Raw genomic sequence first — 22567 nt, forward strand, 5'->3', positions numbered from 1 at the left:
AAATAATACGTAAAACTAATTGAAAAATTTAGATGTTATCGGTCACTTGAAATTTTTGACTTGGGGATGTAATTTTCTTTTTTACAGTGTAATTAAATATAAATATGCATTACTCCTAATTAGATATAAGTTAAGTGAACAAAATTTAAATGTGTCATATCTATGAAGGGCCTGCATCTGATGTAGCCTATATGGAGCAATATTGTTCTTAACCAATAGTGGAATATGCATATCTTCTGTCTGTTGCACATTTTACTTTTTTATTAATCGATTCTCAGGCTTAAGAAAAGTGTTGGGTAATAGGCAGTGTACAGGTGTAGCTATAGAATATATGTGTATAAAATATTTGTATATATATATATATATATATATATATATATATATATATTGTAACGGTGGTAACCCGATAATGAATTCAAATAATCAACCAATGATTGTTCAAATAAAAGTTAGTAAGTTCGGGCGCCAGACAGGTGTAACCCTGTCAATATTTTCAGAACAATAACCCAGATAGCTCAGATGCCACCAGTTACATACACGAAATCAAAAAAGAAAAAGAAAAATCACCAAGGACAGTTCAGAATCAGTTTAGAAATGTCTGTATTTCATACCATTTCCCACAAAAAAGAACAAAATGGAAAAAATATACAACCACTTTAAATTCCCAGACCAATCTTCTTTACAAAGACCACGGATTCAACAGTTCGTTCGTCCAGGTACAGAATCAGATTTTCTCAACAACAACAAAAATATAAAAAAGTGTCAATTTTGTTTGGTGGCAAAAAAATAAACAAAAAAACAAAACAAAAATATATTACTCACTACTTAGTTTGTGGGGGACCGGATAACCCGGATGTGGAAAGTGCAGAGGTGAATTTGTGTGAGTGTTTGGAAAAAACCAGCCGCGAATACAGCCACGCCGTAGCCTTTAGCAATGGTGAAACTCTGTTGGATGGTAAATGGAATCAGCCACAGGATCCAGACGGTCCTTAACACAGCTCGCTTGGGGTTCTTTTACACGCTCCGCGCTGAAGACATCGTTGTGGAGAGCGGTTTACTCTCCCGCATCCGCTCCAGCAGAGGCACAGCGTTCTACCCGCTGACGATTGCGTCACCGCCTCCCATAGACAGTATAAGAAATGGACAGAGTCATCTCATTGGAACTCAATTGAGACAAGTGAAGCCCATTTTCAGCGATTTTTTAGGACTTCCGTTCCTGACGCGCAGACTCAAACTGAGCTTGACGACGTGGATGTGAAGTGAGCAACCCGTCTGTCTTCTAGTGGCTGTGGCATGAGAAATCTGAATCATTCCCTTCCGAATCTTGCAGAGGCGGAGATCGTGAGTAGGAGGTGTCCATGAGCTAGGAGCAGGAGGAACTTTTGCTAGGTATTCTGATTAATTATTTTGTCATTTTGCCTCCACGTCTCCCCGATTGCCCGCGAGCTTCTCCTCCCGTCAATACGGTAATCTCTCTACTGTGCGACAGAGAGTCGCGTGGTTATGACGCAATCGTTAGCCTACTTTTACAAAAACTGTTTTTACGGGGCCATAACGTAAGCTACAAGGTAATGGAGCATTTTATACATTGTCGTGTTTCTTTAGAAATAAATAATGGACAAATGGAGTCTTCAAACGCCTCAGATGTAAAACTATTCGCTGTCAAAGTGACGCCAAAATGAATGGGAGTCAATGGGATGCTAACAGCAGGTGAAGTTCTGCTACAAGATGGTGGCACGCGGCCGGCTTCAACTTCCGGTCGACTTCCTTCCCGCTTGCCGCCTCCCAGGTAAGGGAAAACAACACCTTCTTTTGCATTTACTAATCCACCACGGAATTACCACCAGAGTTCAGTTCATGTGGTTACTTTCAGTTGGCGTTCGACTGTTATTGAGGCTTTCCGATTCTCACCTCGATAAATCGCCCTCGTAACTACAAACTTCACGTCTTTTTCAACACTTTCTCTCTCTCCATTCCTTCAGTACAAGTTCCTCCTTTTATGTGATAACCTCATTTCCTTTTTCCCCACTTAGCAACGGAAATGGGCAGAGACAACCTTGATTTAATGATTTAATTTGTTTTTGTAGTGTTTCAGCTCCGCCACAATATATATATATATATATATATATATAGTAAATTGTATTGGAATCACTGTTATAGCCAAGGAGACACTTGGTCAATGATAACCTTTTTTATTTGAATAAACAAACAACAGACTAATGGCAAAAACTTAAAATTGTTAAACAAATGTTATGGCGTATTTCATTAATATAACTGATTACATAATAAAATCAGAATATTATTTGCAGATAACCGTACTTAGTGTTTATACGTAAAATGCATTTTAGATGCATGTTGTCAATAGCATGTTGTCATTCAATGCAAACGTACGAGAATGTGTGCTCTAACTATATTTTACATGCAAATACCTACAACTTTTTAATGAGATGTAACATGTAACATATAACATAACCAAAACCACCACATGAAGCTATAACTATAAGTCAGTGTGCAATTGTGGCCCTTTAAGGCTAGACAGGAAAAAGAAAAGCAATATATCAGCTCCAAAAACTGAATTTAAAATTTTCCAGTATAATAATAAATAACTATATTTAGCATAAAATGATTTAATTTAACAGCCAATTAATTTATCAATTATTTAAAATGATTAAATAACAACTAAATCATATATCACCATTGCATGGTGCACAAGAGCAGGAAAATTTCCCAGTGCGGTGCAGATAAAGAGACACAGATAAATAACACATCAAACCTGTGATCCAAAGTGTATGAATATAGTGGTTTGTTAGAGTGGTAAACAATGCTGTTGTAGCAAATGGGACATATATGATAGTCATGCTCACACGACTCTTGACGGGGGGGAACAACAGGTAACAAAACAGGACACATGATAGGAGGGGTAATAGGCGGAGCTGAAACAGGAACTGGGCTCCCCGATGACGGCTCGGAACCAACGCTCCACATCTGCGCCTCGGAAACAGCGTCGTCTGTAGCTGTCTCTGGAACGTCGCTTTCTGTAGCTGACTAGGAACAGCGCCTTCTGTGGCAGATTCGGGCATGGTGCTCTCAGAAACTGGTTTCGAAACTGCGCTCTCTGTAGCTGACTTCGGAACAGCGCTCTCTGATGCAGTGGGTACAGGACTAGAAGACGTGACAGGAATTTCAAGGATCTTGACAAGACTCGATAGGTAATCAGATAAGGTATTGGCAGCAACGACGACTGGCATCTCTTGATGAGCTGACACTGACTGCAGAACTGCTTCCGCAGCTAAATCGGCCGCAGCTTTCTCTGCAGCTAACTCAGGAACAGTGCTCACGACTGCAGACTCAGGTACAGCGCTCTCTGCAGAAGACTTGGGAATCAGCGCTCTGACACAGTGGGAACAGGACGTAGTGTTGCTTCTGCAGCTAAATCGGCCTCAGCTTTCTCTGCAGCGCTCACGACTGCAGACTCTGGTACCGCTCTCTCTGTAGCAGACTCAGAATCTGCTCACTGCTGCAGATTCTGGAGCCGCGCTTACAACGGCAGGCTTAGGAATAGTGCTCTCAGTTGCAGCAGCAGTTAGAGAAGCCATCGCGGACTCAGAAGGGGTCTGAGATGGAGGACTGAAAGCTCCCTTCCTCCTCGGCCGCGGGGCAGAGGCCATAGCCGGACTTGCGACCGGTTGGGAAAGTTCAGCGGGAACCACCGCAGGTACAGCAGACTCTGTGGAGGAGGACTCTGACGCTGACTCCCACGACAGCCGTCTTCCTCGTTTTCCACGAAGACTTGTAGCTGCGGATGGTGCCTCGGGAGTCAAGGTGGAATGAGTCTGGTCCCCCAGCGTAGCCACGGCGAGGACGCGACCCTCCAGGATCATGGGCAGCATGGCCGGCGATGATGACATGGAGGGAGTCTGCGGCTCCTTTCGACACAAACGATCCACCAATTCTCGGAAAGGACGGTGGACCAGTCTCTCCCGTTCAGCCAGAGGAGGAGGGGTATTAAGACCCGCGACGAAGTAACGGTTGACCAGGATCTCCGGCAAGAAAAATATCTTCCCTTCCACGACCTGGGCGTAACGTCTCAAGGTCGACTCACCCTGGGGAGGAAACGGAAGTTTTCTACTCTTACTGTCGGCGATAGCCGACTGCCACCATAGTTCCTGGTCGTCCGAATGTTGCTTGACGGAATAAGACATACTGTCTGCTGGGTTCTGTTTTGGCCAGTTCATTCTGTTACGGTTTGTGGAGAGATGAACCCAATCGCAGACAGTATGCAATTAACACAGTTTTATTCAGACAAAACAGGGAAAACAAAACCCACGATGGGGCAAAACAAGGCTGGTGGGTAAAAACAATGCCTAACTACACTAGACTTAGACTTGACAGATAACTGGACAAATAACTAACAACAGCAACAAGATCAGGACTTTACAAGACAGAGTTCTTCACAAGGTACTCACGGGTAGGTCTACAAACAGGTAATGTATCACAGGATACACACACTGAGAATCACAATGAACCAGCACAAAACAGCAAACACGAGGGGATTAAATAGAGAGACTAATGATAAAACAACAGGTGACACAGGTAAAGCAATAATGACAAAACGAGGATAACGAGGGGGCGGGGCAAGAGAACGAGACAACACAAGCACATGGCCCAAACAAAAGGCCATGTGCTTGCACACAAAACATGGGTCTGTCATGATCCTGCCTCAAGAATTAAAGAACGACAAGGACTAGATGGCTGAATCATGACAAACTCATGTGCAGCTTTATTCAAATAAACATGAACAAAATAAACAAGGACTTGAACAAAACCTAACGCCCGTGAGAGTGGTTACAGGGAACAAAGCTATAGACAAGAGACAATGGTAAAATGATGACTATGTATACACAAAGACTAAGACTTAAGCTTCCAGGAAGTTGTTATGCAGTCTGCTAAGAAGCGTCATTCAAATCCTCTGTACACTACAGTGCACTCTGTTCATATCGGAGAGTTCTCTTACGAGAGGTCTCTCGTACTGCGTAAGTATCTTACGCTAGGGGAAAATCCCTTTTCTGTGAGATATTGAAGCCAAAAAATGATCCTTAATTTTGTATTATTGTAAAACACGTTGCGGCAGCATACAGACATAGGCAAGACGGCTCGTGTGCCTATTGGCTGTTCTGCGGCAACTGCAGCAGCCTATCGAGCGAGGCCTAGCGTGACGTCAGACCCAATGAGGGTGCTTCGCGCCCACTGCGTCACGTCCCGCCGAAACGGGCGTGGCTTAGGCCTATAAATCCAGCTCGCAGGCAGCTGATATCAGATGTTTCATCTCTTCAGCGAAGCACACGCATCGCTGGATCCGGAGAGAAGCCGCGCCGTCTGAGGAAGCCTTTGCAGCGGGACGAGTCGTCACTGAAGTCGCTGGCCGCGCCGCCTTCAATCGCCTTCCTGCTGCGCTATCCGGCGCCTATATCCTTTACACTCTCTGCTGTGTGTTCGCCGCCGCGACACACACTGTCTAAAAGAGCTTGCGTCTTTTAAAGATGCCTTCCTGCGGCTCGTGCAGAGCCACACTCAGCGACGGGGACCGCCACGTGATCTGCGTTTCCTGCCTGGGTGAGGATCATGCAGCTCTCGCACTCGCTGACGGCGGCTGCCCTCATTGCGAGCTACTGCCTATGGCGACTCTGAGGACTCGCCTGGCATATTTCGCTGAGACTGCACCCCCGCCCGCTGTAGTGCCGCGCCGTAAAAAGCGCCGTGCTCAGCGGATCCCGGAACCTTCCCCCACCCGTCAAAGCTCGCAGGTTCGCCCGCCAGCTTCACCGGCTTCGTCAGTGTCTCTTCCTGACGGACAGCGGCCGCCGTCTGCCGCCGCTTCCGTCGACGACGCTGATGAGAAAGCCGCGTCGGGGGAGGATGATTCCTGCTCTCTCCTGGCATCGGGCAGTGAGGATTGGGCGAGCTCTGTGGATCTCGCGCCCTCTGCCCGCGCATCGTCAGGCAAAAGAGCTAGCATCGAGTCAGAGCTGATGCGCATACTCGCACAGGCCGCGGTGAGCCACGGCCTCGAGTGGTCTACGCCTGAACAGCCTGCTCACAACCGGCTGGATGGATACTTTCTTCCTGGGGAGCGCGCTTCGCCTGCGTCCAGACCAGCGCCTTTTCTTCCTGAGTTACACGAAGAAGTCGCTAAGTCTTGGAACGCCCCCTTCTCAGCTAGGTGCACAGCTCGTGTCGCCCCCAGACTGTGGGGTGACGGAGGTTCTCTCCTTCCTACAAGAGCTGTTGGACAATGGCAGGACCCCTTCCACGCTCAAAGTTTATGTGGCGGCCATAGCAGCGTTCTCAAAAACAACGCTTGGTCAGTCAATAGGAAGGAACGATTTAGTCATCCTCTTCCTTAGAGGAGCTAAGAGACTGAATCCTCCCAGACCTCCCTCAGTCCCTGTATGGGACCTTTCTACGGTGCTGGAAGCCATGAAAGGTGAGCCATTCGAGCCTTTACAGATGATTGATCTTAAACACCTATCTTTCAAGACAGTGTTTCTTCTGGCTCTCGCTTCGGTGAAGCGCATAGGGGACTTACACGCGCTCTCAGTAAGCGCGACGTGCATGGAGTTTGGGCCTAATGACTCAAGAGTTATACTCAAACCTAAGCACGGTTATGTTCCAAAATCCCTCAACACACCGTTTAGGGCGCAGGTCATTTCCCTGTCAGCCCTACCGGTCTCTGACGAGGAAGGAGACGCAAGCTTCCTTTGTCCAGTCAGGGCATTAAGAGCTTATGTGTCTCGCTCATCTGTCTTCAGACAGACGGAGCAGCTCTTTGTTTCGTTCAGCGGACGTTCCAAAGGACTAGCCGCGTCGAAACAGAGCCTATCCAGATGGATAGTTGACGCCATTGCGCTGGCGTACACTTCCAAGGGTATGCAGTGCCCGTTGGGTGTCAGAGCGCACTCCACGAGAAGCATGGCTTCATCGTGGGCCTGGTCAAGTGGGATTGCCTTGCAAGATATATGTATGGTGGCAGGCTGGGCCTCCCCGTCTACATTTATAAGGTTTTATAACCTAGAGGTTCCCACCTTACAGGCCAGGCTGTTGTCGGTCTAAATATACCAGTACTGTCTGTTCTGATGCTATTGGTTCAGAATACCGCCCTGTCTGTATGATGTAATTTGCGTCTGCTCCGCCCCTCCCTCTTCCCGGACTCCCTGTGAGTTCCCCTGATGATTATGCACTATATGAACCCCGGGCTTTCGCCCTTGGGTCTTTGGTGTCAGATCCCAGCACGCATGGCGTTTTACAGTGGGTCCCCTAGCGTAAAAGATACTTACGCAGTACGAGAGACCTCTCGTAAGAGAACGTACTCGGTTACTAACGTAACCTCGATTCTCTCTAGAAGAGGGAACGAGTACTGCGTATCTTGCCGTGCATGCACACGCTCTGGTTCGCTTCGGCGATGAAAAACCAGATATCAGCTGCCTGCGAGCTGGATTTATAGGCCTAAGCCACGCCCGTTTCGGCGGGACGTGACGCAGTGGGCGCGAAGCGCCCTCATTGGGTCTAGCGTCACGCTAGGCGTCGCTCGATAGGCTGCTGCCGTTGCCGCAGAACAGCCAATAGGCACACAAGCCGTCTTGCCTATGTCTGTATGCTGCCGCAACGCGTTTTACAATAATACAAAATTAAGGATAATTTTTTGGCTTCAATATCTCGCGGAAAAGGGATTTTCCCCTAGCATAAGATACTTACGCAGTACTCGTTCCCTCTTCTAGAGAGAACCGAGGTTACACTAGTAACCGAGTACGATTCTGCTCTCAGTTCAATGAGTCGATTACTACCCATAGACAGTAAAAGAAATGGACACAGCGACCCCATTGGATTCAACGGAGAAAAGTGAAGTCAATTAGAAGGACTCACTTCCTGATGGCTGAGCGTACTGCGCAGACTCAAACTGAGCTTGACGACGTAGATGTGACGTGAGCAACCCGTCTGTCTTCTAGTAGCTGTGCCAAGAGAAATCTGAATCATTCCCTTCCAAAACTTGCGGAGACGGAGAGTGTGAGTAGGAGGTGTCCATGAGCTAGGAGCAGGAGCAACTTTTGCTAAGTATTCTGATTAATTATTTTGTCATGTTGCCTCCACGTCCCCCCGATTGCCCGCAAGCTTCTCCTCCCATAAGGTAATTTATCTACTGTGCGACAGAGAGTCGTGTGGTTTTGACGCAATCGTTAGCCTATTTTTACAAAAACTGCTTCTACGGGGCCATAACGTAAGATATAAGGTACTGGAGCCTTTTATACATTTTCGTGTTTCTTTAGAAATAAATAATGGACAAATGGAGTCTTTAAACGCCTCAGACGTAAAGTTATTCGCTGTCAAAGTGACACCAAAATGAATGGGAGTCAATGGAATGCTAACAGCAGGTGATGGTCTACTAATCAATGGTGGCGCCCGGGGAAGCTTCAATGTTTTCTGAAACATTACCCCCTCGGTACTACCACCTTGAGATCTGCTGTCACCGCTTCAGTTCACTTGCGAATTGCTACAATGCTAAACGCTTTTTTTTTTTTCTTTTTTTTTTTTTTTTTGCATTTTGTTATGATTCATTCTGTGAGTAACATTTAATGTATCATCAAAAGCTGTTGAGTCTGATAGGCATATCAAATAGACCTATAGCCTATGGACAGAAGGAGCTCCTCTTTCCTAAATGTATCAAAATTGAGTTGATCAAACTTAAATAAATTTTATAGATGACACTATTTAAATATTTTATGTTAGACTCATTAAATATAAATATGCATTACTCTTAATTAGATATAAGTAAAGTGAACAAAATTTAAATGTGTCGTATCTATGAAGGGCCTGCATCTTTTTTTTTTTTTTTTTTTTTTTTTTTTTGTATATGGAGCAATATTGTTCTTAACAAATAATGGAATATGCATATCTTCTGTCTGTTGCACATTTTACTTTTTTATGAATGTTAAAGCGTATTTCATTAATATAACTGATTACATGTAATAAAATCAGCATATTATTTGCAGATAACTGTACTTAGCGTTTAAATGTAAAATGCATTTTAGATGCATGTTGTCAATAGCATGTTATCATTCAATGCAAACGTATGAGAATGTATGCTCTAACTATATTTTACATGCAAATACCTACAACTTTTTAATGAGATCACTGACTTGCACATATAACATAACCAAAACCACCACATGAAGCTATAACTATAAGTCAGTGTACTATTGTGGCCCTTTAAGGCTAGACAGGAAAAAGAAAAGCAATATATCAGCTCCAAAAACTGAATTTATAATTTCCCAGTATAATAATAAATAACTATATTTAGCATAAAATGATTTAATTTAACAGCCAATAAATTGATCAATTATTTAAAATGATTAAATACCAACTAAATCATATATCACCATTTCATGGTGCACAAAAGCAGGAAAATTTCCCAGTGCGGTGGAGATAAAGAGCAGGCTGAACAAACCCAGCCAGTATATAACACATCAAACCTGTGATCCAAAGTGTATGAATATACTGCTTTGTTAGAGCGGTAAACAATCCTGTTGTAGCAAATGGGACATATATGATAGTCATGCTCACAGTAGTTATTAGAATGATTTGAAATGCTCTTCTCTTCATGTGGTTTTCCTCCTCTCTCTCTCTTCTTCTCTCTCCTGGTCCTGACTGCTTCAGAGCTCTCAGAACAGCCACAAGACAAAACAACTGGATGCAGAGGTAGAGGACGAACTGCAGTGATAAAAAATGTGTAGGCCTATCTATTTGTCCATTTTCTATCAGGTTAATAAATAAGACACAGAAGCAGGAGCCAAGAATAGTTATCCAGGCTGCAGTGCAGCAGATCACTCTATATCTGAGAGGTTTGTACTTCAGAAAGGTTACAGGATGAACCACTGCCAGGTAACGCTCAACACAGATCAGACACTGAAACAGAGGACGGCCAGTAAGGAATAGGCCTAGTAAAAAGAGTGGTAATTCTAAGATTCTCTGAAAGCAAACTGACATTATATAAAACAAACAATTCAGACAGAAACCAAGCTCACAAACAGAGAGATTTAGGTTGAAGAACTCTGATGCGACTCCACTTCCTGTTCCTGTGATGATGAGCCATATAATATAGGAGTGGGTAGGAAAACCAAACAGGAGATTCATGCTGAGCACAACAATTCTCAGACTTTCAATTAACCAGAAAGAATCAGTTGTGGAGTTTGTAGATGCTTCAGGTGTGGTGAAGTTCACTGTGTAGTTGTTCATCTCCTTGTCTGTTTGTCTTCAGCAATATATCCTGCAACTGTGATTTACTGGAAAAGAGAAGCGTAAATGAACCAGTGAATTAAACCTGAGTGAATGAACTCAGTATAAGTAAGATTTAAATATTTTGAACGATTCAGTTTAGAATTCAAAAAATTCTTTGTTTACATTCAAATAACCAGAGCACTTCATTATTAAATGATATACAGTATATTTTAATTCAATATCTCTAAACAATTACACTTGCCCCAAAACCCTTGGACAGATAAACACAATTACGCAGTTGATTATTGTTGGTGGTAAAAAAAAGAAAAGAAATTAAATCAAAAACAGAATTTGATCACCTGAAGAGTGAATGTCCAGTTTCTCTGTGGATGTGTATAAATCTCTGTGCTGTGTTTTGTACACTGACTTCACAGCTGTCACAAGAATATATGAGGATGACATCTGCTACACGTCACATAAAACATCAGATATGAATAAACTTAAGATAATTATTTTTTTATTTTTTCTGACAGGAGATAGAGACAGGTGCGCTGTACGCGGTAGACCAATCACAACAAACTGGGCCATCTGGCCAATCAGAGCAGAGTAGCTTGCAAAAAGGAGGGATTTACAGAGACTGATTCATCCATCCAGTCCATTTAAGAATCATTGAAAAATGTGATGATGTTCAATGTATATTATGGGAAAATGTTTTTGGACTTTTGATACATGTAAACCTGTTGTAGGAGACTCCAAAACAAAATTAGGAGCATTTAAAATAACCTAATAGGGGCACTTTAAATAAAAACTGGGGTAAACATTTGAAGAAAAGAAATATGTCAACCATTATTTATATTCATGCAGAAAATGTTCTAACTTCAGTAACCATCTTTGTAGTATGATGTGTATGCAGATACAATCAGTGAACGTTCAAAGATTCAGTCTTTGACACTGGTCAGGTCAGGTGTTACTCATTCAACACCTGATATTCAAATAGTCAGACTGAGCATTTAAAAACTACGACAAAGAAAACACCACTATATATCTGTGTTATGACAGAATGTCAAGTTTTATGTAATCATTCTTCATGCCAGCCATATCTGAATTACGCATACAGAATAAACAATAAATCTGTGTAAATAACTAGAACAAACAAATGTACAACGATAAGTCAGTTTGTGGTGGAAGACAGGGCGGGACATATCGAACAGCTCCTCCCCTTTTTTTAAATAGCCAATAGCGTTTAGTTTATATCACAGCTCAGCCGGAGCCGTTGAGCCGGTAAAGCCGCAGTTTCCTCCTAATCTCAAATCGTTTCTCCTCCTAATCTCCTCCATATCGCTTTAATTCTGTGCAGAATTCAAATGGGTCCGATACGTTTTCTAATACGTACCGACTCGTGTCTCTGGACCGGAGCAGACTGTGTACGTGCTTTGGCGGTTCACGTGACACTAACAAGAAACCAGACTTCATTCGCCCCAATGGAAAGCATATTTACACCGTCTGAATCATTCCCTATCCCCTATATAGTGCACTGTGTGCCATTCGCGGGACGCTTTAGATTCCAGAGAACATTTGATTGCACAGAAAATCCAATGAGAAGCTGAAGAGTGTCTGCATGAAAGACCTGTGACTGCAGATCAACATGCTTCTGAATTTCTCTCCGATATGGTAGAAAATGAAATTAAATGAAATGTGGAGGATTTTATCTTTGACAAGATGATTGACAGGTCAGTTTGCGTGACAGGATGCGACAGAGAGCATCCGTTAAAGATGCAATTGTATGACGTGATAGTATGTCCCAATGCGGGTCTACTCTTCTGCTACACACTCAAAAGCAGGGGCGTAGGAATGACATTGGGGGGACATATTGGCCACTATGAATCAACGTCCATCCCACCACCATAATAGTAACATAGTATGGTGACGTGGTACAACATGTATGGAATCACAAACAGCAAATAAATAAACAAAGTCATCCAATCTGTTTATTATGAGACAGATATTGGAGTTGGGAAACATAAAAGTGTACAAGCCCCCCTGTAATTGCAGGCAGAAAGGAGAGTGGCACTTTACAAGGCAAATATTTGATTTGTAACACAGAGAAATCGATTGCCAGCTATGTAAAAAACTTCAGTAACGTTATGACCTTTGATGGTTTTAATTTTTTATGGGGTGGCATTATTCTGAAATGAGATGACAGAACATTTTACTTTTGCTAAGGTTAACACAGAGAAATCGATTGCCAGCTATATCTATAATAGCTATTTGGCTAGCTATCTAACGTAACGTTAGTTAGCACCTCTCGCAAAGCATAACACACGTGCCATTCAAAATTCCATTGTTGATTTAATCGTCATATGCCTCGTATCCATAATTCAATTAAAAAAAAATTAAACCGCTTGACTGAGACTAATTTACCTCATACAAAGTCGAGTCTTATTCCAGTTCAAAGCTGGTGCGCACCTGTAACGTATTTGTATGTTCCTAGTGTAATGTTAACTTCTCTCTACCAATCAGATGCTCCGACTATAGGTGAAAAGTGAAGAATATGAAGCTGGTGATTGGCGAATGGTGATTATTCAAGCATGAAATGGGAAGGTTTCGACCTATCACTCTGGGTTTGACTTGCTGGCAAAACCGGATATCTTCTTTCAGGGTTTTTCCTGGTTCAAAACTAGGCAGAGGTGGTAAAATCCTGATCATGTAATTTAATAATAAGATAATTTAACTTGTATTTTTCGTATACCATCATATAGCCTACCATGTTTCATGGGTGGACCTCGGTACCTCTAGGGGGGTCCGGGATTATTCTGATAAGAGTGTTTTCCAATAGTGATTTAATGAAACATTTTATAATATAACTAACATAATTCTGCATTCTCTATGCAGGAAAATTGTCGCGCTTTCAAAATAAAAGTCCCAAATGTACAAATGTGTTTTTGTCCCTGCGGTATAGGCTTATTTTTGGGTGGGACACATGAAGCATTTTCCAATATTGAGGGCACACGTCCCCCCCAGTTCCTACGCCAATGCTCAAAAGTAAGCACTTTTTCTTCACAAAAAGAGTACATTTTTTGGGGCGTATTATAAGTAGGCCAATTGAAAGGCAGCACTAGTCTTCAGTAACGCTCTGTTTAGGTCCTGTCTAAATAGGGAACCCTCCTTTCGAAAAGAGCAATGTACTCTGATTTGCCGGCTGGACCAGTGTGTTGTGATTGGTCAACCGATTCGAGTGGGTTTCGAAAATGTCACTCCCCTTACCATAACCGCGAGTTTCAACACACTACTAACTCAACTCAACCAGACCCTGACCCATTTTTTTGCGCATGCCTTAGGCAGGAATTGTTGAAATGAGGGATATTGTGACGTGACGTTCCCAGAAAACCCCCCACAAAAAGACTACAATCGATGCTCAAAATTTTCAGAATGTTTGAATGATGATGTTCAGAAATGGTTTTATTGATATACAGAATAACTCTCTTTGCAGTGACTTGGTGCTTTGTAACTTTGCAGACCTTTTTCATACTCAAACAGCAACATTACACACTGAGTTGAAAATGTAAAAAAGCATAATAGGTCCTCTTTAATAGAAATTAAATTATAACAATTTTCACTTGTTTCAAAATTTTAAAGTTTAAAGGCATCCTTCTTTTCTTTTTTTTTTTTAAAGGAGTAGTTCACTTTTAAATGAAATATACCCCATGATTTACTCGCCCTCAAGCCATCCTAGGTGTATATGACATTCTTCTTTCAGACGAATACAATCGGAGTTATATGAATAAATATCCTGGCTCTTCCAAGCTTGAAAGTTTTACTTATTGTTTTTTCAGTGCATTTTAAAATGAGATATACCCCATGATTTACTTGCCCTCAAGCCATCCTAGGTGTCTATGACATTCTTCTTTCAGACGAAATCAGAGTTATATTAACAAATGTCCTGGCTCTTCCAAGTTTTATAATGGCAGTGGATTGCAACCAACAGATTGAAGCTCAAAAAAGTGCATCCATCCATCATAATCAAACTCTATTCTAAACTTTTAAAGTTCAAAAATTCTAGCTTCCAGCCAAACGGCCATACGCAGTCTCTACTTGCCCCTAATGCACAACTTAAGACGTCGGAAGTAGCGTAGTGTGTCATGGCGTAGCGTAAATATCAGCAGTATGACGCATTACTTGGATAAGTTGCACTTTACACTTAAGTCAAATCCTTTATTAACCCCCTGGAGCAGTGTGGAGTTCATCTATGATGGATGGATGCACTTTTTTGAGCTTCAATCTGTTGGTTGCAATTCACTGCCATTATAAAACTTGGAAGAGCCAGGACATTTGTTAATATAACTCTGATTTCGTCTGAAAGAAGAATGTCATAGACACCTAGGATGGCTTGAGGGCAAGTAAATCATGGGGTATATCTCATTTTAAAATGCACTGAAAAAACAATAAGTAAAACTTTGGCAGGTTTTTGGACACATATATTTTTTTAAGTAAATTTCACATATGGAATTAAGTAAACTCTACTTAACTAAGTTAAGTAAAATTAACAAAGAAAATAAGTTATTTTCCTTTACAATTCATTTCACTCAAACAATATAACATTGAATTAAACCACAGTTTTAAAAGTATATGCTTTACTTAGAAACATCTAAGTAAATAATACAATAGATATTTTGTAAGACACCATATTAGAAGTAATACACAATGACGGTAACATTGGATCATTTTTGTGTATGAAAGAAATTCAACTCCAAATGTCACAAAATGGCAAGTTACTAATCCTAACAACACAAGCAATGATAAAACAGTGTAAATACAGCTGGAAAACAGTGAAAAAAAAAATTTCATTATTCAAGGCCCATTGCATAATGCGAACACCAGTATCAGAAAAGTTGAGTAATTTTACTTAATTTTATAACATTGATATTTACGATTTAATTTCTACACGCTTGAATTGAGTACTAATATAGAATTTACTTAGTTTTTTTAATTCTTGTCTGAACTAACTTTTTCATGCAGAAATTACATTTTCTGTAGTATTTACTATAATTTTTTATCAGTGATAACCTCAAAACTGTTTTGACTGACTAAATCTTAAAGTCCCCTGTAGTCAATAATTGTATCTCTTAAAACTCATCTTTGATCACCAAAATGACATATTTAAATGTTTTTTCCTGTGAAAGAGAATTCATCATGCCTTAAAATAGGCTTGAATATAACTCTACACCCTTGCCTCATTTAGTAGGCTATACGCGGTTCTATGAATATGCAAATTAGCCCCGCCTCCACTCACTCGCACCAGCTCAGAGATCCACTCGTTGACATTCACTCGTTGACCTGATTGGTAGTTTGTGATGTCAGAAACCGATTTCAAACCGTGTTTTTGAGACTGTCTTTGGTTCACTGCAGTTTTAAGGAGAAAATACTCAGCAATGATGTTGACTTATGAATTTGCACATGGTTTGCCTTAAAGCATATTACAAACACCTCATAGACATATAAACAACACTAAAAGCTTGATTATCCTAAATTAACCCCTGTTGATTCCTACATTTACATTTATGCATGAAATTTCTCTAAAGTGTTAAAAATGCTGCGTGGTAGACTATCAATACGTTAATGATATTATTTAAACATAGTAAAATATATGTGTGGAAAATACCTACATCTTAGTGCAGAATAAACTTAAATCTGTAAATATAATAATAACTATTAGTTATGAAGTTATGCACAGAGGATTGTAAAATGTTTACACTGCAAAGGCAACATCTGAAGTAGCATAATATCATGAAAAAGCAATGTATCAGAAAAAAAGTTACTTAGTAATTTTGTGTAATATTATTTTATTCATTATGAATCATTATTTCATTAAACAATTATATGAGGATGGTAAAATCAAAGGCAGGAGAGTTTCCCAGTGCGGTGCAGATAAAGAGCAGGCTGAACAAAACCAGCCAGTATATAACAGATCAAACCTGTGATCCAAAGTGTATGAATATAGTGGTTTGTTAGAATGGTAAACAATCCTGTTGTAGCAAATGGGATATATATGATAGTCATGCTCATAGTAGTTATTAGAACTAGAATGTACATTTCCTGAAGAAAATGTGAGTGGGTGCTTGCAGTGACAAAACTCACCACTTGGTTGCTAGGGTGTTGTAAATGATTGCATACAAGCCAACAACCACGTCTGTACGATATTCTGGAGCTGAAATATGGCTTTTATTTGTTACAAAATGGTTGCTAGGTGGCTCTAAACGGTTGCTAGGGTGTGGTTACACAGTTACCATGATGATATTTACAGACTGGTTACTCACCTAAAACAAAAGACCCCACCCCCATATCTGTACGATGTTCTGGTGCTGAGATATGGCTCATTAATGTGTTTGTACGGTTGCTAGGGCTCTTTATGTGGTTACTAGGGCATTGCTAGGGGGTTCTGGGTAGTTGCTATTGTGTTGCTAGTGTATTCTGCATGGTTGCTAGGGTGATATGGGTGGTTGTTAGGGCGTTTCTAGGCAGTTGCTAGGGTGTTCTGGGTGGTTGCTATGGTGTTGCTAGGCGGTTGCTAGGGTATTATTGGTGGTTTGTAGGGCATTCCTAGGGTGTTCTGGGTGGTTGCTATGGTGTTGCTAGGTGGTTGCTAGGGTGTTCTGGGTGGTTGCTAGGGCATTGCTAGGCAGTTGCTAGGGTGTTCTGGGTGGTTGCTATGGTGTTGCTAGGCGGTTGTTATGGTATTTTGGGTGGTTGTTATGGCGTTTCTAGGCAGTTGCTAGGGTGTTCAGGGCAGTTGCTAAGGTATTCTAGGTGGTTGCTGTGGTGTTACTAGGTGGTTGTTAGTTGTCACAGATGGTTACAATTGGAGTTTTCTTGGCATGATTCAGCACTTACCTAATCACTATTAGCATGTAGCTATTTACAGCTAGCATGTGTAGCATGTTGGAAGTCCTGTTTGCTAGCATGAGTCAAAAGTGCCAAACCCCATCTCTATACAATGTTCTGATGCAGAGATGTAGGTCTTGCAAAATGGTTGCTAGGGTACTCTGTTTGGTTGCTAGGGAGTGGCTTGGCAGCTGCCAATCATGAAACCTCAAAGGCTGCTTGTCAGTATGAATGATATAAACCAACCCCCATCTCTATACGATGTTCTGATGCAGAGATATAGGTCTTGCTAAATGGTTGCTAGGGTACTCTGTTTGGTTGCTATGGAGTGGCTTGGCAGCTGCCAATCATGAAACTCTAAAGGCTGCTTGTCAGTAATAAACCAACCCCCATCTCTATACGATGTTCTGATGCAGAGATATAGGTCTTGCTAAATGGTTGCTAGGGTACTCTGTTTGGTTGCTAGGGAGTGGCTTGGCAGCTGCCAATCATGAAACCTCAAAGGCTGCTTGTCAGTATGAATGACATAACCCAACCCCCATCTCTATACGATGTTCTGATGCAGAGATATAGGTCTTGCAAAATGGTTGCTAGGGTACTCTGTTTGGTTGCTATGGAGTTGCTTGGCAGCTGCTAATGATGAAGCAGCGGGTCGCTGCTCATGTGGCTGACCGTGTGGCTTGTAGAGTAACGTAAATTAATAGTTTTTTTTTTAATCGTATAGTTTTTATGGTATTTGTTTGTTTGTTTGTTTATATACTGAGTGCATCTATTTTGGATTATATTAAGACCGTCCATGTTATATTGAGAGGATATTGCGTTTTATACATGGTTACACGTGAGTTTCATGCTGACTGACTGTTGGAATATCACTTTGCAATCAATATGGATTACAAAAGACTTTTCTGGTCATTGGTCTTTTTACATTTTTACATACAAGAGACCTTCTGCTGCAGCTGCAATTCCACCCTCATCAGGCTATTGTTACAGAGAGGATTTCAGAGGAAATAATACGTAAGAGGTCTATCCAGAGGGATTCTTCTCAAAACAAGAAGGTAACGAGAAGGGGGAAGAAAAAGGGAGGAATACGAGCTAGACTCAAGTGGGAGAAATGTAAACATCGATCGCTCCCATCAGTCATTATGGCCAATGTCCATTCTCTTCGTACGAAAAATTTATGAACTGCAAGCTAACGTGAACTATATGCATCAATACAGGACTGCTTCCATTTTTGCATTTACTGAAACATGGCTAAATAAGAACGATAATGATGACACTTTATGTTTAGATGGCTTTGGAACTCCCCTGAGACTTGACCGGGACAGTGAGTCTACGGGTAAACAGCTTGGTGGCGGTGTTTGTATGTAAATAAATGCACGCTGGTGCCCAACGATTGTTGTAAGGGAGAAGTTGTGCACCCCTGACATTGAACTTTTGGCTGTATCTCTACGCCCTTTTTATCTGCCCAGGGAATTTCCACAGCTTTTTTTTATATATAAAATGGCGCCGCGGATGGCTGCTTCGGTTTTGAGCTCCTCAGTACTTTTACTGTTTTTGTTTGTTTGTCCTGTTTTATGTAACCTTTTCCCCGTCAGTTTAACTAGGAACGAACTCCTAGACATCAGGAACAACACACCAAACGACATTTTGCCGACTTTTGAGCATTCCGACATTTTATTTGACATCCTAGTTGGCGGAGCTGCGATCCTGTACAAGCGCTTCAAAAGACGCAAACGAGGGAAACGCGCGGGCGCGCTCGTGAAGTTTCGACAGCGCGGATTCAGGACTCCGCTGCCGAGCATTCACTTGTCAAATCTCCGCTCTCTAGCAAATATAACAGACGAACTACTACTCCTCACCCGCACAAACAAGGACTTTTCAAACTCGGCTGCTCTTTGCTTCACAGAAACATGGCTGAACGGTTCCATACCGGACAGTGCACTAAATCTAACGGGCTTCCAGCTGTTCAGAGCGGATCGCGTCGCCGAGTTAACTGGGAAAACGAGAGGCGGTGGATTATGTTTTTATATCAACGAAGGCTGGTGTTCAGATGTGACAGTGTTGACGAAGATGTGCTGCCCTAATTTGGAAGCTCTCTTCATTAACTGTAAGCCTTTTTATTCGCCGCGGGAGTTTTCCTCATTTATTCTGGCGAGTGTGTACATTCCCCCTGACGCGTGTGTGAGCGCAGCATTGCAACAGCTGGCTGATCAGATCACACACACGGAGCAAAGTTACCCGGACTCTTTCACTATCATTCTCGGCGATTTTAATAAAGCTAATCTCACCCGTGAACTGCCTAAATTCAGACAGCACATCACCTGCCCCACCAGGGACACTACTACTTTGACTATGGCTCTCAACGAAGGCGGTCGCATTTTTCTTCCCCTCCTCTCCCTTATCTCCCCTGCTTTGCTTCTCTCGTCTCGTCTAGTCTACTGTCTTGTACTTTGAGAGACTCTCTCCGCACTGCTCTCCAAACTAAGAAATTATGGATTTGATCAACTGGTCTCTCAACGCAATTGACACCATCTTCTCGACGAGAAGCTTGGGTTCGGGGGAACCTGACTGCCCTGCCGGAACGTTCGCAGCTGGCTACACGATGGACGCGTGGGAGAGGTGGCGGGTCGTGTGTCTGGCGGCTCTTTCCGTGGAGGACATTGAAGATATCTACTTATTCGGAACCATGATAACAGGTTTTCTGCTGTTTGGATTAGGCATTGCCCTGGTTTATCGAGGAATTAAGAAGACGGTGACAGCTGTCCAAAACCCCACAAGGCTGCCTGTCATGATTGAAGCAGTGGGCAGAGCTGTCAGCACTCAGACTGTGACTATAAACCATTATATGGATAACATCATGGAGAAGCTCACAGCTTTGCAAAGGCAAATGGATCGTTTCGGAGTCCAAAATGGACCAGGAGCTGTGTAAATTGGAATGCGGCTACTCGTCCCAAGACCAAACAACCCCAATCTTATCTGCTTTCGGCCCCCCTCAACCAGCACTGGCCTTGGCCGAGGCTGCTGCTGGAACAACAACTCCCCGGAAGAGCACCGCAGCGAGACGCTCTAGCGTTCCTTCCCCCACTCCCCACTGACACCTGCTGATTGTTGACTCTGTCTGGGACCTGATCAAGGTTGACTCCATGGCAACTGCTGTGTATCGCTATGACATCCTGCGGACTGAGGCACCTAGATTATGATGCCAGGCGTAGCGACTCTTCAGGCCTACACATACACGAACTCTTACATATATACAGAGATATGCAATCACCCCCCAACCCCCATCCCTCGCCTTCGACGCTTTGTACCACCAGTCTGACAGGCGGGTCTGTGACCAGCGCCGAGAATGGCTGCAGGACCGGATGGCTGCTTGCCTGTGCTGGGTTACCTCCATCCCCAACTCCCCTCCCCTGTTGCAAGTCTTGTGTGTTCATGCTGTGTACTGATTATGTGCTAATGTTTCTGAGGTGTTTTTTACTGTTCCCAAACTGTACTCCTTACAGGAGCATAGTCTGGGGGTTGCCTTTTTTTTCTCCTCACCTCTCCTCATGTTATGCTGTATTCTCTTCCTCAATGCTCTGTCTTCCTGTCCTGTCTACCCCCTTGTCATATTGTATGTATGGACAGGTTGATGGCTAATTTCACTGGTACTTGTGACTATGTGACAATAAAGGCTACTACTACTACTACTACTACACTAACATACTGGACCATTGCTACACTGCTTTAAAGGACGCATACCACTCTGTCCCCAGAGCAGCTTTGGGACTCTCTGATCATTGTTTGGTTCATCTTCTCCCAGCCTACAAGCAGAAACTTAAATCTGCTAAGCCAGTTGTAAGAACTGTAAAGAGATGGACCAGCGAAACAGAGCAGGTCTTACAAGGTTGTTTTGACTGCACTGATTGGAGTGTTTTTGAGGCTGCAGCCACTGATCTGGATGAGCTCACTGACACTGTGACATCTTACATCAGCTTCTGTGAGGACATGTGTGTCCCCACTAGGACTTTTTTAACATATAACAACGATAAGCCATGGTTCACTGCAAAACTAAAACATCTTCGTCAGGCCAAAGAGGATGCCTACAGGAGTGGGGACAGAGCCTTGTACAAACAGGCCAAATACACACTGACAAAGGAGATCAGAGAAGCTAAGAGGAGCTTCTCTGAAAAGCTGAAAAGCCAGTTTTCAGCTAACGACCCTGCATCAGTGTGGAAAGGCCTGAAAGCCATCACCAGCTACAAGACACCATCACTGTCTTGATTCACTGTTGAGAATCAACGACTGGCCGACGATCTCAATGTATTTTACAGTAGATTTGAAAAGCCTGCTCTCACACCCCACACCCGCTCTGACCGTCTCTACACACAACCATCAACACCCCCCTCCCTCCCCCCTACTGCTTCTCAGCCTGCACCTCAGATCAGTGAGGGGGATGTATGCAGAGTCTTCAGGAAACAGAAGATAAGGAAAGCCAAAGGCCCAGACGGTGTCTCACCAGCCTGTCTCAAAGCCTGCGCTGTCCAGCTGTCATCCATCTTCACACTGATTTTCAACAGATCACTGGAGCTGTGTGAAGTCCCCTCCTGCTTCAAACACTCCACCATCATCCCGGTACCCAAGAAACCTAAAATCTCTGGACTTAACGATTACAGACCTGTTGCTTTGACATCTGTGGTCATGAAGTCATTTGAGAGACTGGTGCTGGACCCCCTGCAGTTTGCTTATCGAGCAAACAGGTCTGTGGATGATGCAGTCAACATGGGACTGCACTACATCCTCCAACATCTGGACAAACCAGGGACTTATGCAAGGATCCTGTTTGTGGACTTCAGCTCCGCTTTCAACACCATCGTCCCGGATACCCTCCTGAATAAACTAACCCAGCTCTCTGTGCCCTCCTCCATCTGTCAGTGGATCATCAGCTTCCTGACAGACCGGCAGCAGCTAGTGAGGCTGGGAAAAGTCACATCTCGGACCCTTACCATCAGCACTGGTGCCCCCCAGGGGTGCGTTCTCTCCCCACTGCTTTTCTCTCTCTACACAAATGACTGCACCTCCAAAGACTCCTCCGTCAAGCTCCTGAAGTTTGCAGACGACACCACAGTCATTGGCCTCATCCAGGACGGTGACGAGTCTGCTTACAGACAAGAGGTTGAACAGCTGTCTATCTGGTGCAGTCATAACAACCTGGAGCTGAACACGCTCAAAACTGTGGAGATGATAGTGGACTTTAGGAGAAACCCCCCTGCACTCCCCCCTCTCACCATCATGGACAGCACTGTGACAGAAGTGGAGTCATTCAGGTTCCTGGGCACTACCATCTCTCAGGACCTGAAGTGGGACAATCACATTGACTCCATTGTCAAAAAGGCCCAACAGAGGTTGTACTTCCTTCGTCAACTGAAAAAGTTCAACC

General features: G+C 43.0%; 1 protein-coding gene across 1 annotated transcript; it reads right to left on the reverse strand.

The window, feature by feature from the left end:
* Positions 1-9261: 9261 nt before the first annotated feature.
* On the reverse strand, positions 9262-10287 carry LOC309506563 (G-protein coupled receptor 35-like; the record flags this gene model as incomplete). Its single annotated transcript, XM_082180406.1, has 2 exons — positions 9262-9267; positions 9616-10287. 2 exons carry the CDS (start codon positions 10285-10287, stop codon positions 9262-9264), a joined length of 678 nt encoding a protein of 225 aa, XP_082036532.1.
* Between the last annotated feature and the right edge of the window lie 12280 nt (positions 10288-22567).

This window comes from Leuciscus leuciscus, assembly GCF_965113295.1.
Source record: "Leuciscus leuciscus genome assembly, chromosome: 9".
Lineage (NCBI taxonomy): Eukaryota > Metazoa > Chordata > Actinopteri > Cypriniformes > Leuciscidae > Leuciscus > Leuciscus leuciscus.